At 47.9% G+C, this 17183-nt stretch overlaps 1 protein-coding gene across 1 annotated transcript; it reads left to right on the top strand.

Moving 5' to 3' along the window:
* Positions 1–412: 412 nt before the first annotated feature.
* On the top strand, positions 413–16942 carry LOC123990478 (translation initiation factor eIF-2B subunit beta). The gene is made up of 8 exons (XM_046291024.1): positions 413–670; positions 995–1115; positions 4422–4573; positions 5000–5163; positions 15375–15470; positions 15758–15895; positions 16071–16137; positions 16742–16942. The coding sequence occupies exons 1-8, from the start codon at positions 499–501 to the stop codon at positions 16897–16899; spliced, it is 1068 nt and encodes a 355-aa protein (XP_046146980.1). The 5' UTR covers positions 413–498; the 3' UTR covers positions 16900–16942.
* Positions 16943–17183: the final 241 nt, after the last annotated feature.

Genomic DNA, 17183 nt, shown 5'->3' with positions numbered 1-17183 from the left:
ACCAGTGAGCTGAGATAAGGCGGGGTTTTACCTATAATATAATATAATTATTATTATTATATATATTATTACCTAGCAAAGGCTCATGACATAGATACTCTTATAGAAAGTAAATGGTATTGGTTAAATGTCTATTTTATGCGAAAACTGGTGAAATCAATTTTTATGAAATGTGAAAATATTACAAGATGTCCTTCTAATAATTTGGTCCAATCAGCATTGGACTAGAATAATGTACCGGAAGCATCCTCCTTTTACGCGCAATCTGGTTCCGGTTCACGTGACTTCCCTATGCAAATGATTTACGACCATAGAGATAGATAGAGGTACTCCTCTTTATATTTGTTCCACTACGGCATCTGTGAGAACATGGGCTGCGCCATTGAGATCTCTACTCAATGGGCTACTAGAGATCTCTATCATTTTCTATGTGGACAACATCAACTTATTTTTGATAAAGCATCGAGTTAAGGTCAGCTGGTGAATTCAGACAACAGTATGCCCGGGGCTGACAAAGAAGCAGATTTAACAGAGCGAATTGAGGCTTTTCTGGCCGATTTAAAGCGGGGAGGTTGTGGGACAGGACCGATCCGAGGGTCGGGAGAAACCGCCAGAGAAACGACAGCTTTGCTCCGGAAAGTAACAGCCCAGGCACGATGGAGCAGCGCCGGTAACGTTTTCTAAAGTCTTATAGTTAATAGGAGAATTTTGAGTTTATTCGATAGCTTAACTTTCGGGTAGTTAGCTAGTTAATTGACCTCCCAGCTGACGTTAGATAGTATATCTGCCACGGGTTATTTAAAAAAAAAATCAAATCGGTTTCACGTCTATTGTAGTTTTCCATGTTAAAATGTGAACTGCTACGATAGACTGTCATTTAGTCTGTAATTATTGAAACCGGTCCAATGTGTTCGTGAGTTAGCCATGTCTAAAAACACAATTCACTACTAGGAATGATGTTTGATGAAATATATCCTCTTGTATTTGATGATAGGCGACCTGATGGAAATTATTCGCAAGGAAGGGAGGAGAATGACAGCCGCCCAGCCGTCTGAGACCACCGTGGGCAACATGGTACTGCGCGTCCTCAAGATCATCAGGGAGGAGTATGCCAGGTGGGTTTATCATCAGGGAGGAGGAGTATGCCAGGTGGGTTTATCATCAGGGAGGGGTATGCCAGGTGGGTTTATCATCAGGGAGGAGGAGTATGCCAGGTGGGTTTATCATCAGGGAGGAGGAGTATGCCAGGTGGGTTTATCATCAGGGAGGAGGAGTATGCCAGGTGGGTTTATCATCAGGGAGGAGGAGTATGCCAGGTGGGTTTATCATCAGGGAGGAGGAGTATGCCAGGTGGGTTTATCATCAGGGAGGAGGAGTATGCCAGGTGGGTTTATCATCAGGGAGGAGGAGTATGCCAGGTGGGTTTATCATCAGGGAGGAGGAGTATGCCAGGTGGGTTTATCATCAGGGAGGAGGAGTATGCCAGGTGGGTTTATCATCAGGGAGGAGGAGTATGCCAGGTGGGTTTATCATCAGGGAGGAGGAGTATGCCAGGTGGGTTTATCATCAGGGAGGAGGAGTATGCCAGGTGGGTTTATCATCAGGGAGGAGGAGTATGCCAGGTGGGTTTATCATCAGGGAGGAGGAGGTGGGTATGCCAGGTGGGTTTATCATCAGGGAGGAGGAGTATGCCAGGTGGGTTTATCATCAGGGAGGAGGAGTATGCCAGGTGGGTTTATCATCAGGGAGGAGGAGTATGCCAGGTGGGTTTATCATCAGGGAGGAGGAGTATGCCAGGTGGGTTTATCATCAGGGAGGAGGAGTATGCCAGGTGGGTTTATCATCAGGGAGGAGGAGTATGCCAGGTGGGTTTATCATCAGGGAGGAGGAGTATGCCAGGTGGGTTTATCATCAGGGAGGAGGAGTATGCCAGGTGGGTTTATCATCAGGGAGGAGGAGTATGCCAGGTGGGTTTATCATCAGGGAGGAGGAGTATGCCAGGTGGGTTTATCATCAGGGAGGAGGAGTATGCCAGGTGGGTTTATCATCAGGGAGGAGGAGTATGCCAGGTGGGTTTATCATCAGGAGGAGGGGTATGCCAGGTGGGTTTATCATCAGGGAGGAGGAGTATGCCAGGTGGGTTTATCATCAGGGAGGAGGAGTATGCCAGGTGGGTTTATCATCAGGGGGGAGGAGTATGCCAGGTGGGTTTATCATCAGGGGGGAGGAGTATGCCAGGTGGGTTTATCATCAGGGAGGGGTATGCCAGGTGGGTTTATCATCAGGGAGGGGTATGCCAGGTGGGTTTATCATCAGGGAGGAGGGGTATGCCAGGTGGGTTTATCATCAGGGAGGAGGAGTATGCCAGGTGGGTTTATCATCAGGGAGGAGGAGTATGCCAGGTGGGTTTATCATCAGGGAGGAGGAGTATGCCAGGTGGGTTTATCATCAGGGAGGAGGAGTATGCCAGGTGGGTTTATCATCAGGGAGGAGGAGTATGCCAGGTGGGTTTATCATCAGGGAGGAGGAGTATGCCAGGTGGGTTTATCATCAGGGAGGAGGAGTATGCCAGGTGGGTTTATCATCAGGGAGGGGTATGCCAGGTGGGTTTATCATCAGGGAGGAGGAGTATGCCAGGTGGGTTTATCATCAGGGAGGAGGAGTATGCCAGGTGGGTTTATCATCAGGGAGGGGTATGCCAGGTGGGTTTATCATCAGGGAGGAGGAGTATGCCAGGTCGGTTTATCATCAGGGAGGAGGAGTATGCCAGGTGGGTTTATCATCAGGGAGGAGGAGTATGCCAGGTGGGTTTATCATCAGGAGGAGGGGTATGCCAGGTGGGTTTATCATCAGGGAGGAGGAGTATGCCAGGTGGGTTTATCATCAGGAGGAGGGGTATGCCAGGTGGGTTTATCATCAGGGAGGAGGAGTATGCCAGGTGGGTTTATCATCAGGGAGGAGTATGCCAGGTGGGTTTATCATCAAGGAGGAGGAGTATGCCAGGTGGATTTATCATCAGGGAGGAGTATGCCAGGTGGGTTTATCATCAGGGAGGAGTATGCCAGGTGGGTTTATCATCAGGGAGGAGTATGCCAGGTGGGTTTATCATCAGGGAGGAGGAGTATGCCAGGTGGGTTTATCATCAGGGAGGAGGAGTATGCCAGGTGGGTTTATCATCAGGGAGGAGGAGTATGCCAGGTGGGTTTATCATCAGGGAGGAGGAGTATGCCAGGTGGGTTTATCATCAGGGAGGAGGAGTATGCCAGGTGGGTTTATCATCAGGGAGGAGGAGTATGCCAGGTAGGTTTATCATCAGGGAGGAGGAGTATGCCAGGTGGGTTTATCATCAGGGAGGAGGAGTATGCCAGGTGGGTTTATCATCAGGGAGGAGGAGTATGCCAGGTGGGTTTATCATCAGGGAGGAGGAGTATGCCAGGTGGGTTTATCATCAGGGAGGAGGAGTATGCCAGGTGGGTTTATCATCAGGGAGGAGGAGTATGCCAGGTGGGTTTATCATCAGGAGGAGGGGTATGCCAGGTGGGTTTATCATCAGGGAGGAGCAGTATGCCAGGTGAGTTTATCATCAGGAGGAGGGGTATGTCAGGTGGGTTTATCATCAGGGAGGAGGGGTATGTCAGGTGGGTTTATCATCAGGGAGGAGGGGTATGCCAGGTGGGTTTATCATCAGGGAGGAGGAGTATGCCAGGTGGGTTTATCATCAGGGAGGAGGAGTATGCCAGGTGATTTTATCATCAGGGAGGAGGAGTATGCCAGGTGATTTTATCATTTACATTTAAGTCATTTAGCAGACGCTCTTATCCAGAGCGACTTACAAATTATCATCAGGGAGGAGGAGTATGCCAGGTGATTTTTTTTATCATCAGGGAGGAGGAGTATGCCAGGTGGGTTTATCATCAGGGGGGAGGAGTATGCCAGGTGGGTTTATCATCAGGGGGGAGGAGTATGCCAGGTGGGTTTATCATCAGGGGGAGGAGTATGCCAGGTGGGTTTATCATCAGGGGGGAGGAGTATGCCAGGTGGGTTTATCATCAGGGGGGAGGAGTATGCCAGGTGGGTTTATCATCAGGGGGGAGGAGTATGCCAGGTGGGTTTATCATCAGGGAGGAGGAGTATGCCAGGTGAGTTTATGAATATGCTGACATGCAGCTACAAGCAACAACTACAAATGATTGAAGTTGTTTGAGCGTCTGCTGCTAACGTTGCTCGTGTCCTGTGGAACTCGACAGCAATAGTTGCCATGGCAAGGTGCCAAATGATGCAATAGTTGGAAATGTGACAGGTTTTTTTTCTCTCCGTGTGTGCCTGTGTGTGTGTGCCTGTGTGTGTGTGTGTGTGTGCCTGTGTGTGTGTGTGCCTGTGTGTGTGTGCCTGTGTGTGTGTGTGTGTGTGGTATCCCCTAGGTCTCGTGGTAGCAGCGAGGAGACGGACCAGCAGGAATCCCTTCACAAGTTGCTAACGTCAGGGGAACTGAGTGAGGAGAACTTCAGACAACACTTTGTCCATCTCAAAGCCAACGTCATAGAGGCCATCAATGAACTCCTCACAGAGCTGGGTAAGACACGTTCACTAAGAACAGTGTTTGCCAACTCTGGCCCTCCAAAGTATTTTTTAAAACATTTTTATGTAGCCCTGGACAAGCACACCCTAATTCAACTTATTAACTAATCATCATGCCCTCAATGAGTTGAATCGAGTATGATTGTCCGGGCTGTTGGGGGTACTGGAGGACCCAGAATTGGGGAAACGCTTTCTTAGAGAGCACACATACTCCACCATCAGTCTCTCTCTTCTCCACCTCCTTCATAGACCTATTAAGGCCATAGTTCTATACTTGGTTGTGGCTAAAATCCAAATGATGCAGACGAACGTCTCCTTTAGTTTAAACCAATCGTCTCTGTTGTTTTTACACTACACCTTCCCCATGGGTATAATCATGGTCAAGCAGCACTGAGCTAACGATCTTCTTCTTTTCTCCCAGAGGGCACCACAGTCAACATCGCCATGCAGGCCCTGGAGCACATCCACTCCAACGAGGTCATCATGACTGTCGGCCGCTCACGCACCGTCGAGGCCTTCCTCAAAGACGCAGCGAAGAAACGCAAGTTCCACGTCATCGTGGCCGAGTGCGCCCCCTTCTGCCAGGTATACGCCATCCTTTCACCCCTCATTCCCTCCCATCAACCCTCCCTCCATCCAACTATACTTTCATCCCTCATTCCCTCCCATCAACCCTCCCTCCATCCAACTATACTTTCACCCCTCATTCCCTCCCTCCATCCAACTATACTTTCATCCCTCATTCCCTCCCATCAACCCTCCCTCCATCCAACTGTACTTTCATCCCTCATTCCCTCCCATCAACCCTCCCTCCATCCAACTATACTTTCACCCCTCATTCCCTCCCTCCATCCAACTATACTTTCACCCCTCATTCCCTCCCTCCATCCAACTATACTTTCACCCCTCATTCCCTCCCTCATCCAACTGTACTTTCACCCCTCATTCCCCCCCATCAACCCTCCCTCCATCCAACTATACTTTCACCCCTCATTCCCTCCCTCCATCCAACTATACTTTCACCCCTCATTCCCTCCCTCCATCCAACTATACTTTCACCCCTCATTCCCTCCCTCATCCAACTGTACTTTCACCCCTCATTCCCCCCCATCAACCCTCCCTCCATCCAACTATACTTTCACCCCTCATTCCCTCCCTCCATCCAACTATGCTTTCACCCCTCATTCCCTCCCTCCATCCAACTATACTTTCACCCCTCATTCCCTCCCTCCATCCAACTATACTTTCACCCCTCATTCCCTCCCTCATCCAACTGTACTTTCACCCCTCATTCCCCCCCATCAACCCTCCCTCCATCCAACTATACTTTCACCCCTCATTCCCTCCCTCCATCCAACTATGCTTTCACCCCTCATTCCCTCCCTCCATCCAACTATGCTTTCACCCCTCATTCCCTCCCTCCATCCAACTATACTTTCACCCCTCATTCCCTCCCTCCATCCAACTATACTTTCACCCCTCATTCCCTCCCTCCATCCAACTATGCTTTCACCCCTCATTCCCTCCCTCCATCCAACTATACTTTCACCCCTCATTCCCTCCCTCCATCCAACTATGCTTTCACCCCTCATTCCCTCCCTCCATCCAACTATGCTTTCACCCCTCATTCCCTCCCTCCATCCAACTATACTTTCACCCCTCATTCCCTCCCTCCATCCAACTATGCTTTCACCCCTCATTCCCTCCCTCCATCCAACTATGCTTTCACCCCTCATTCCCTCCCTCCATCAAACTATACTTTCACCCCTCATTCCCTCCCTCCATCCAACTATGCTTTCACCCCTCATTCCCTCCCTCCATCCAACTATACTTTCATCCCTCATTCCCTCCCATCAACCCTCCCTCCATCCAACTGTACTTTCATCCCTCATTCCCTCCCATCAACCCTCCCTCCATCCAACTATACTTTCACCCCTCATTCCCTCCCTCCATCCAACTATACTTTCACCCCTCATTCCCTCCCTCCATCCAACTATACTTTCACCCCTCATTCCCTCCCTCATCCAACTGTACTTTCACCCCTCATTCCCCCCATCAACCCTCCCTCCATCCAACTGTACTTTCACCCCTCATTCCCCCCATCAACCCTCCCTCCATCCAACTATACTTTCACCCCTCATTCCCTCCCTCCATCCAACTATACTTTCACCCCTCATTCCCTCCCTCATCCAACTGTACTTTCACCCCTCATTCCCCCCCATCAACCCTCCCTCCATCCAACTATACTTTCACCCCTCATTCCCTCCCTCCATCCAACTATGCTTTCACCCCTCATTCCCTCCCTCCATCCAACTATGCTTTCACCCCTCATTCCCTCCCTCCATCCAACTATGCTTTCACCCCTCATTCCCTCCCTCCATCCAACTATACTTTCACCCCTCATTCCCTCCCTCCATCCAACTATGCTTTCACCCCTCATTCCCTCCCTCCATCCAACTATACTTTCACCCCTCATTCCCTCCCTCCATCCAACTATGCTTTCACCCCTCATTCCCTCCCTCCATCCAACTATGCTTTCACCCCTCATTCCCTCCCTCCATCCAACTATGCTTTCACCCCTCATTCCCTCCCTCCATCCAACTATGCTTTCACCCCTCATTTCCTCCCTCCATCCAACTATGCTTTCACCCCTCATTCCCTCCCTCCATCCAACTATGCTTTCACCCCTCATTCCCTCCCTCCATCCAACTATGCTTTCACCCCTCATTCCCTCCCTCCATCCAACTATGCTTTCACCCCTCATTCCCTCCCTCCATCCAACTATGCTTTCACCCCTCATTCCCTCCCTCCATCCAACTATGCTTTCACCCCTCATTCCCTCCCTCCATCCAACTATGCTTTCACCCCTCATTCCCTCCCTCCATCCAACTATGCTTTCACCCCTCATTCCCTCCCTCCATCCAACTATACTTTCACCCCTCATTCCCTCCCTCCATCCAACTATACTTTCACCCCTCATTCCCTCCCTCCATCCAACTATACTTTCACCCCTCATTCCCTCCCTCCATCCAACTATGCTTTCACCCCTCCATCTTTCCTCCATCCAACTATGCTTTCACCCCTCCATCTTTCCTCCATCCAACTATGCTTTCACCCCTCCATCTTTCCTCTATCCCACGACTGTATATTCACAGAAGGAACACTATGAACGCTGTGCCTCGAGGAACCCCTCTTCAAGCTAACGAGCAGTCATTTATGTTTAAATGTTCAGCACTACGAACGCTGTGCCTCGAGGAACCCCTCTTCAAGCTAACGAGCAGTCATTTATGTTTAAATGTTCAGCAGTCATTCTGGCTGAACAAATTCCGTGTATTAATACATTGGAATACATTTTTGTTATTTTATTTCAAATTCTACCGTATCAATTTAATTAGTTTTTGTTTTATGTAAGGCTACATGGGGGAAAAACAAAACAATTCAATTGTTCACTCAATTTTATTTAGTCACGTGCCTTTATTACAACTAGGAAACAGAAAGCATACTGTATGAGTTGGAAAACAGTAAAAGCTTATTTTTATAACAATAAAATAATTTAAAACGCAAAGGAAATTATTAGTAGCCTAAACTTCATTATAAGTGCCAAATGTGCTTGATAAATAGTTAGTCAGCACAAAATAGATAATGGCATTATAATGAATATAGACGTAATTGTTGATATGACAGTAGTCAGTTATTGTCTATACTTGGTCCAGACGTCGGACACCATTTTGAATTTGTCTGTTTCCAGACGTCTCATTCTAATTTCTTTGCCATCAAAACGGAGGTAAAGTATGATCTCTCTAGAGCGATCCTGTAATGTATGATCTCTAGAGAGATCCTGTAATGTATGATCTCTAGAGTGATCCTGTAATGTATGATCTCTAGAGCGATCCTGTAATGTATGATCTCTAGAGCGATCCTGTAATGTATGATCTCTAGAGCGATCCTGTAATGTATGATCTCTAGAGCGATCCTGTAATGTATGATCTCTAGAGCGATCCTGTAACGTATGATCTCTCTAGAGTGATCCTGTAATGTATGATCTCTAGAGCGATCCTGTAATGTATGATCTCTAGAGCGATCCTGTAATGTATGATCTCTGTAGAGCGATCCCTGTAATGTATGATCTCTAGAGCGATCCCTGTAATGTATGATCTCTAGAGTGATCCCGTAACGTATGATCTCTCTAGAGTGATCCCGTAACGTATGATCTCTAGAGCGATCCTGTAATGTATGATCTCTAGAGCGATCCCTGTAATGTATGATCTCTGTAGAGCGATCCTGTAATGTATGATCTCTCTAGAGTGATCCCGTAACGTATCCCATACAGTACATGTCTGACCAGAAGCTGTCCATATACATGCTTTCTCCACAGAGCGCTCCACATACAAATCAAATCTAATTTTATTAGTCAGATGCGCCGAACACAACAGGTACAGTGAAATGCTTACTTACAAGCCCCTAATCAACAATGCAGTTTACATTTAAGATAAGAATAATAAAGGATAAGAATAATAAAAAAGTCACAGGTAATTAAAGAGCTGCAGTAAAACAACAATAGTCAGACTATATACAGGGGGTACTGGTACAGAGTCAATGTGGAGGCTATATACAGGGGGTACTGGTACAGAGTCAATGTGGAGGCTATATACAGGGGGTACTGGTACAGAGTCCATGTGGAGGCTATATACAGGGGGTACTGGTACAGAGTCAATGTGGAGGCTATATACAGGGGGTACCGGTACAGAGTCAATGTGGAGGCTATATACAGGGGGTACCGGTACTGAGTCAATGTGGAGGCTATATACAGGGGGTACGGTACAGAGTCAATGTGGAGGCTATATACAGGGGGTACTGGTACAGAGTCAATGTGGAGACTATATACAGGGGGTACTGGTACAGAGTCAATGTGGAGGCTATATACAGGGGGTACTGGTACAGAGTCAATGTGGAGGCTATATACAGGGGTACTGGTACAGAGTCAATGTGGAGGCTATATACAGGGGGTACTGGTACAGAGTCAATGTGGAGGCTATATACAGGGGGTACTGGTACAGAGTCAATGTGGAGGCTATATACAGGGGGTACTGGTACAGAGTCAATGTGGAGACTATATACAGGGGGTACTGGTACAGAGTCAATGTGGAGGCTATATACAGGGGGTACTGGTACAGAGTCAATGTGGAGGCTATATACAGGGGGTACTGGTACAGAGTCAATGTGGAGGTTATATACAGGGGGTACTGGTACAGAGTCAATGTGGAGGCTATATACAGGGGGTCTGGTACAGAGTCAATGTGGAGGCTATATACAGGGGGTACTGGTACAGAGTCAATGTGGAGGCTATATACAGGGGGTACTGGTACAGAGTCAATGTGGAGGCTATATACAGGGGTACTGGTACAGAGTCAATGTGGAGGCTATATACAGGGGTACTGGTACAGAGTCAATGTGGAGGCTATATACAGGGGGTCTGGTACAGAGTCAATGTGGAGGCTATATACAGGGGGTCTGGTACAGAGTCAATGTGGAGGCTATATACAGGGGGTACTGGTACAGAGTCAATGTGGAGGCTATATACAGGGGGTACTGGTACAGAGTCAATGTGGAGGCTATATACAGGGGGTCTGGTACAGAGTCAATGTGGAGGCTATATACAGGGGGTCTGGTACAGAGTCAATGTGGAGGCTATATACAGGGGGTCTGGTACAGAGTCAATGTGGAGGCTATATACAGGGGGTACTGTACAGAGTCAATGTGGAGGCTATATACAGGGGGGGTACCTGTACAGAGTCAATGTGGAGGCTATATACAGGGGGGGTACCTGTACAGAGTCAATGTGGAGGCTATATACAGGGGGTACTGGTACAGAGTCAATGTGGAGGTTATATACAGGGGGTACTGGTACAGAGTCAATGTGGAGGCTATATACAGGGGGTACTGGTACAGAGTCAATGTGGAGGCTATATACAGGGGGTACTGGTACAGAGTCAATGTGGAGACTATATACAGGAGGGGGTACTGGTACAGCGTCAATGTGGAGGCTATATACAGGGGGTACCGGTACAGAGTCAATGTGGAGACTATATACAGGGGGGGTACTGGTACAGCGTCAATGTGGAGACTATATACAGGGTGTACTGGTACAGAGTCAATGTGGAGGTTATATACAGGGGGTACTGGTACAGAGTCAATGTGGAGGTTATATACAGGGGGGGGGTACCGGTACAGAGTCAATGTGGAGGCTATATACAGGGGTTATCAGTACAGAGTCAATGTGGAGGCTATATACAGGGGGTACCAGTACAGAGTCAATGTGGAGGCTATATACAGGGGGTACCGGTACAGAGTCAATGTGGAGACTATATACAGGGGGGGTACTGGTACAGCGTCAATGTGGAGACTATATACAGGGTGTACTGGTACAGAGTCAATGTGGAGGCTATATACATGGGGTACCGGTACAGAGTCAATGTGGAGGCTATATACAGGGGGGGTACTGGTACAGGGTCAATGTGGAGGCTATATACAGGGGTTATCAGTACAGAGTCAATGTGGAGGCTATATACAGGGGGTACCGGTACAGAGTCAATGTGGAGACTATATACATGGGGGGTACTGGTACAGAGTCAATGTGGAGGCTATATACAGGGGGTACCGGTACAGAGTCAATGTGGAGGCTATATACAGGGGTTATCAGTACAGAGTCAATGTGGAGGCTATATACAGGGGGGGTACTGGTACAGAGTCAATGTGGAGGCTATATACAGGGGGTACCGGTACAGAGTCAATGTGGAGACTATATACATGGGGGGTACTGGTACAGAGTTAATGTGGAGGCTATATACAGGGGTACTGGTACAGAGTCAATGTGGAGGCTATATACAGGGGGTACCGGTACAGAGTCAATGTGGAGGCTATATACAGGGGTACCGGTACAGAGTCAATGTGGAGGCTATATACAGGGGGTACTGGTACAGAGTCAATGTGGAAGCTATATACAGGGGGTACTGGTACAGCGTCAATGTGGAGACTATATACAGGGTGTACTGGTACAGAGTCAATGTGGAGGTTATATACAGGGGGGTACTGGTACAGAGTCAATGTGGAGGTTATATACAGGGGGGTACTGGTACAGAGTCAATGTGGAGGCTATATACAGGGTGTACTGGTACAGAGTCAATGTGGAGGTTATATACAGGGGGGGGTACTGGTACAGAGTTAATGTGCGGGGGGCACCGGTTAGTTGAGGTAATATATACATGTAGGGTTATTAAAGTGACTATACATAGATGATAACAACAGAGAGTAGCAGTGGTGTTGGAAGGGGGGGGGTGGGAGGGGTACGATGACAATGCAAATAGTCTGGGTAGCCATTAGACGAGATGTTCAGGAGTCTTTACGATAGTCTGGGTAGCCATTTGATTAGATGTTCAGGAGTCTTTACAATAGTCTGGGTAGCCATTTGATGTTCAGGAGTCTTTACGATAGTCTGGGTAGCCATTTGATGTTCAGGAGTCTTTACCATAGTCTGGGTAGCCATTTGACTAAATGTTCAGGAGTCTTTACAATAGTCTGGGTAGCCATTTGATTAGATGTTCAGGAGTCTTTACAATAGTCTGGGTAGCCATTAGACGAGATGTTCAGGAGTCTTTACAATAGTCTGGGTAGCCATTTGACTAGATGTTCAGGAGTCTTTACAATAGTCTGGGTAGCCATTTGATGTTCAGGAGTCTTTACCATAGTCTGGGTAGCCATTTGACCAGATGTTCAGGAGTCTTTACAATAGTCTGGGTAGCCATTTGATGTTCAGGAGTCTTTACAATAGTCTGGGTAGCCATTTGACTAGATGTTCAGGAGTCTTTACAATAGTCTGGGTAGCCATTTGACTAGATGTTCAGGAGTCTTTACAATAGTCTGGGTAGCCATTTGACTAGATGTTCAGGAGTCATTACAATAGTCTGGGTAGCCATTTGACCAGATGTTCAGGAGTCTTTACAATAGTCTGGGTAGCCATTTGACTAGATGTTCAGGAGTCTTTACAATAGTCTGGGTAGCCATTTGACTAGATGTTCAGGAGTCTTTACAATAGTCTGGTGGCCATTTGATTAATTGTTCAGCAGTCTTATGGCTTGGGGGCTAGAAGCTGTTAATTAATGATAAGGAGCCTTTTGGTCCTAGACTTGGTGCTCCGGTACTGCTTGTCGTGCAGTAGCAGAGAGAACAGTCTGTGATTAGAGTGGCTGGAGTCTTTTTGACCATTTTTAGGGCCTTCCTCTGACACGGCCTGCTATAGAGGTCCTAGATAGACAGGAAGCGTGGTCCCAGTGATGTACTGAGCCGTACAGGATTTAAATAAACTGCTCACAGGCAGTGTCTCTTTGTTCCCTGTGCGTCTCAGCCACAGTCCCTGATGTATTGTAGCATGTCACATAAACAACCAAATCTGGTGATGTTGTTTGCTTGAGATGTAAAGGCTCTCTCAGTGAGGACCATGTTGTGCTGATAATCGGCCCGTAGCTTTGTCACCTGCTTTTATTTGGTGATGGCGCGGGCACCTGCTCAGTGCAAACCGTTCTGGCTTTTTTTGCACATAGGCCTCGGAGGTGTAGGTTCAGACTGAGGCTCAGAAGCAGAATAGTCATCATCAGCGATGTCGTGATTCATTTCTTCCATCGGCGGCGTTTTCATTCAGATCTTGTAGCGACACTAACGGAGCGTGTGCATCCGTTCGTCTTGGGTCTTATTGCCGTGGTAAATTACACACACTCTCATTGTGTACTCCCTAGTAGGCCAGAGTAGACTGATAAGACTTCTGTGATTCGGTGGACTGATAGAGGGTACATACCATCTTGAGATTATATTTTGAGGTAATTATAGGGGTGATTGTCAACTGGGCACGGCACCTTCAACTATCGGGAGGAGGAGGGGAGCAGGCCCCGCTGTCGGGAGGAGGAGGGGAGCAGGCCCCGCTGTCGGGAGGAGGAGGGGAGCAGGCCCCGCTGTCGGGAGGAGGAGGGGAGCAGGCCCCGCTGTCGGGAGGAGGAGGGGAGCAGGCCCCGCTGTCGGGAGGAGGAGGGGAGCAGGCCCCGCTGTCGGGAGGAGGAGGGGAGCAGGCCCCGCTGTCGGGAGGAGGAGGGGAGCAGGCCCCGCTGTCGGGAGGAGGAGGGGAGCAGGCCCCGCTGTCGGGAGGAGGAGGGGAGCAGGCCCCGCTGTCGGGAGGAGGAGGGGAGCAGGCCCCGCTGTCGGGAGGAGGAGGGGAGCAGGCCCCGCTGTCGGGAGGAGGAGGGGAGCAGGCCCCGCTGTCGGGAGGAGGAGGGGAGCAGGCCCCGCTGTCGGGAGGAGGAGGGGAGCAGGCCCCGCTGTCGGGAGGAGGAGGGGAGCAGGCCCCGCTGTCGGGAGGAGGAGGGGGGAGCAGGCCCCGCTGTCGGGAGGAGGGGGGAGCAGGCCCCGCTGTCGGGAGGAGGGGGGAGCAGGCCCCGCTGTCGGGAGGAGGGGGGAGCAGGCCCCGCTGTCGGGAGGAGGGGGGGGAGCAGGCCCCGCTGTCGGGAGGAGGGGGGAGCAGGCCCCGCTGTCGGGAGGAGGGGGGAGCAGGCCCCGCTGTCGGGAGGAGGAGGGGGGGAGCAGGCCCCGCTGAGGAGGGGGGGAGCAGGCCGCCCCGCTGTCGGGAGGAGGAGGGGCAACTGGGGAAAACCATTAAAATGACATGGCCTCCTAAAACTGGTTCCAGTTCTGTTTGTGATATTAAGATTCCAACGGCAGTGTGTTTATACAGACTGATTTAGACAGTATTTTATACGGACTGATTTAGACGGTATTTTATGCGGACTGATTTAGACGGTATTTTATACGGACTGATTTAGACGGTATTTTATGCGGACTGATTTAGACGGTATTTTATACGGACTGATTTAGACTGTATTTTATACGGACTGATTTAGACGGTATTTTATACAGACTGATTTAGACAGTGTGTTAAATAGATTAGTTTAGGACAAGTCAAGGACAGAGGGAGGCATGACTTTTAAAAATGGCGAGTAATAAAAAAACAATACAATGAATAACCAGTCAAAATGGCTGCTTTCGTGGTTCTGTTAAATCATTAAAATCACGTTCACATTTCAAATCTGGTCCTGCTTGTGACTGCTAGGGGGCAGTGCAGTTCAATCTACCACAGTCTTGGTTACCTACCAGACGGCACTCGCCTAACTGCTGTCCCCCACCCACTGGTTCTACATGCAGTGCTTTCGGGAAAATATTCAGACCGACCCCCTTGACTTTGTTTGTTACATTAAGGCCTTGCTCTCTATAGAATGATATATTTTTATGGATTTTTAATGAATTGTTTTCCATTTATTCCACCCGTCCTTCAACCACACATTATTTAATATTTTGTGATAACTGCACTGTGATTTTAAACATTTCTGTTAGTGATATTTTGTTAACATTTAACGATCCCAATTTAATTTAAAAATGTTTAAATGTCACACCCCCATACGTTTTAATCTATTTCGTGAATTGACTGTCTCTCTCTCTCGAAGTTATTGAATAATGAACATTTCCATTTCGGCAACACACCGTAGTAACGACCCTTCTGCCTGCCTCTTTCCCAAGGGTCATGAAATGGCTACTAATCTGTCCAAAGCCAGCATCGAGACCACTGTAACACCGTAGTAACGACCCTTCTGCCTGCCTCTTTCCCAAGGGTCATGAAATGGCTACTAATCTGTCCAAAGCCAGCATCGAGACCACTGTAACACCGTAGTAACGACCCTTCTGCCTGCCTCTTTCCCAAGGGTCATGAAATGGCTACTAATCTGTCCAAAGCCAGCATCGAGACCACTGTAATAGCCGACGCAGCCATATTTGCAGTGATGTCCCGAGTGAATAAGGTGAATTTCACACTTTTACTGTCCTGTTGCTTTATTTTGTGACTATTATTTTTATTTTACACAGACAGAACATTTTAAGTAGTAATATCGATGCATTTTAATTCAAAATTATTTTCCGGTTTTATTTCATCAGAACAGCTCTCTTGATTTACTTAACAATAAGGACTTCTTTTTTTATTATTTTTTTTAAGAATCTTTTGTTCACTAGAGGACGCTTGTCTATTGTCAATGCAACTAAACCAGTTTTGATTCTGTTCTGTTCCTCCTATTGGTTATCCTCTCACCAGGTCATCATCGGAACACAGACGGTTCTGGCCAATGGCGGGCTCAGGGCGGTCAACGGAACCCACACTGTAGCTCTAGCAGCCAGGCACCACTCTACTCCGCTCATCGTGTGCGCTCCCATGTTCAAGCTCTCTCCTCAGGTACTCACAACAACGGTCGTCAGGAACAGAAGTGACTTTCTGAATAGACGTGTGGTTGTCAGTGAGCCCTGCTTCACTGATGGGTGATGCCAAACACTCTCGGACTGTGACGTTGTCTTCTGTTATATTCATCACTGTGTGACTTGACTGGTTGGATTTTGTTTTGTGTTCTCAGTTTCCCAATGAAGAGGACACATTCCATAAGTTTGTCTCCCCACACGAGGTGCTTCCCTTCACAGAAGGTAAACTTGCATTCTTTGCCCATCCTTTTTTTTCTCACCTACAGTGCATTATGGGAAACTTTTCAGGACCCTTGACTTTTTCCACATATTGTTACGTTACAGCCTTATTCTAAAATGTATTTAAGTATTTCTCCCCCCCCCCCCTCAATCTACACACAACACCCCATAATGACAAAGCAAAACATGTTTTAAAAAATTCTATCCAAGGTGAACGTGCACTGCCTGCCTCGTGTTCAACATGTGACTTTACTCTGTTTCTCTATAGGAGAGATTCTGATCTCTGTTTGTTTCTATAGGAGAGATTCTGATCTCTGTTTGTTTCTATAGGAGAGATTCTGATCTCTGTTTGTTTCTATAGGAGAGATTCTGATCTCTGTTTGTTTCTATAGGAGAGATTCTGATCTCTGTTTGTCTATAGGAGAGATTCTGATCTCTGTTTGTCTCTATAGGAGAGATTCTGATCTCTGTTTGTCTCTATAGGAGAGATTCTGATCTCTGTTTGTCTCTATAGGAGAGATTCTGATCTCTGTTTGTCTCTATAGGAGAGATTCTGATCTCTGTTTGTCTCTATAGGAGAGATTCTGATCTCTGTTTGTCTCTATAGGAGAGATTCTATCCAAGGTCAACGTGCACTGCCCCGTGTTCGACTACGTTCCTCCTGAACTCATCACTCTGTTCATCTCTAACATCGGTGGCAACGCTCCCTCTTACATCTACCGGCTGATGAGTGAGCTCTACCACCCTGAGGACCACGACCTGTAATGATATGCAGACGATACTCAATAATAAAAAAAGGTTTAGTGTGTTTGGTTTGTCAATGATTTGTGAAACCACTTATGTTTTTATACAGTCTTGATTTGCTGCAATTTTTAAGAATTTGTTTCGGGCTGCGTTCTAATTTTAATGCTTATCACGTCCACCACGCTGATCCTCAACACAGGGGCCCCTCAGGGGTGCGTGCTCAGTCCCCTCCTGTACTTCCTGTTCACTCATGACTGCGTGGCCAGGCACGACTCCCAACACCATCATTAAGTTTGCTGATGACA

This window comes from Oncorhynchus gorbuscha, linkage group LG12 (genome assembly GCF_021184085.1).
Source record: "Oncorhynchus gorbuscha isolate QuinsamMale2020 ecotype Even-year linkage group LG12, OgorEven_v1.0, whole genome shotgun sequence".
NCBI lineage: Eukaryota > Metazoa > Chordata > Actinopteri > Salmoniformes > Salmonidae > Oncorhynchus > Oncorhynchus gorbuscha.
This window is presented reverse-complemented; position numbering and strand designations above follow the sequence as displayed.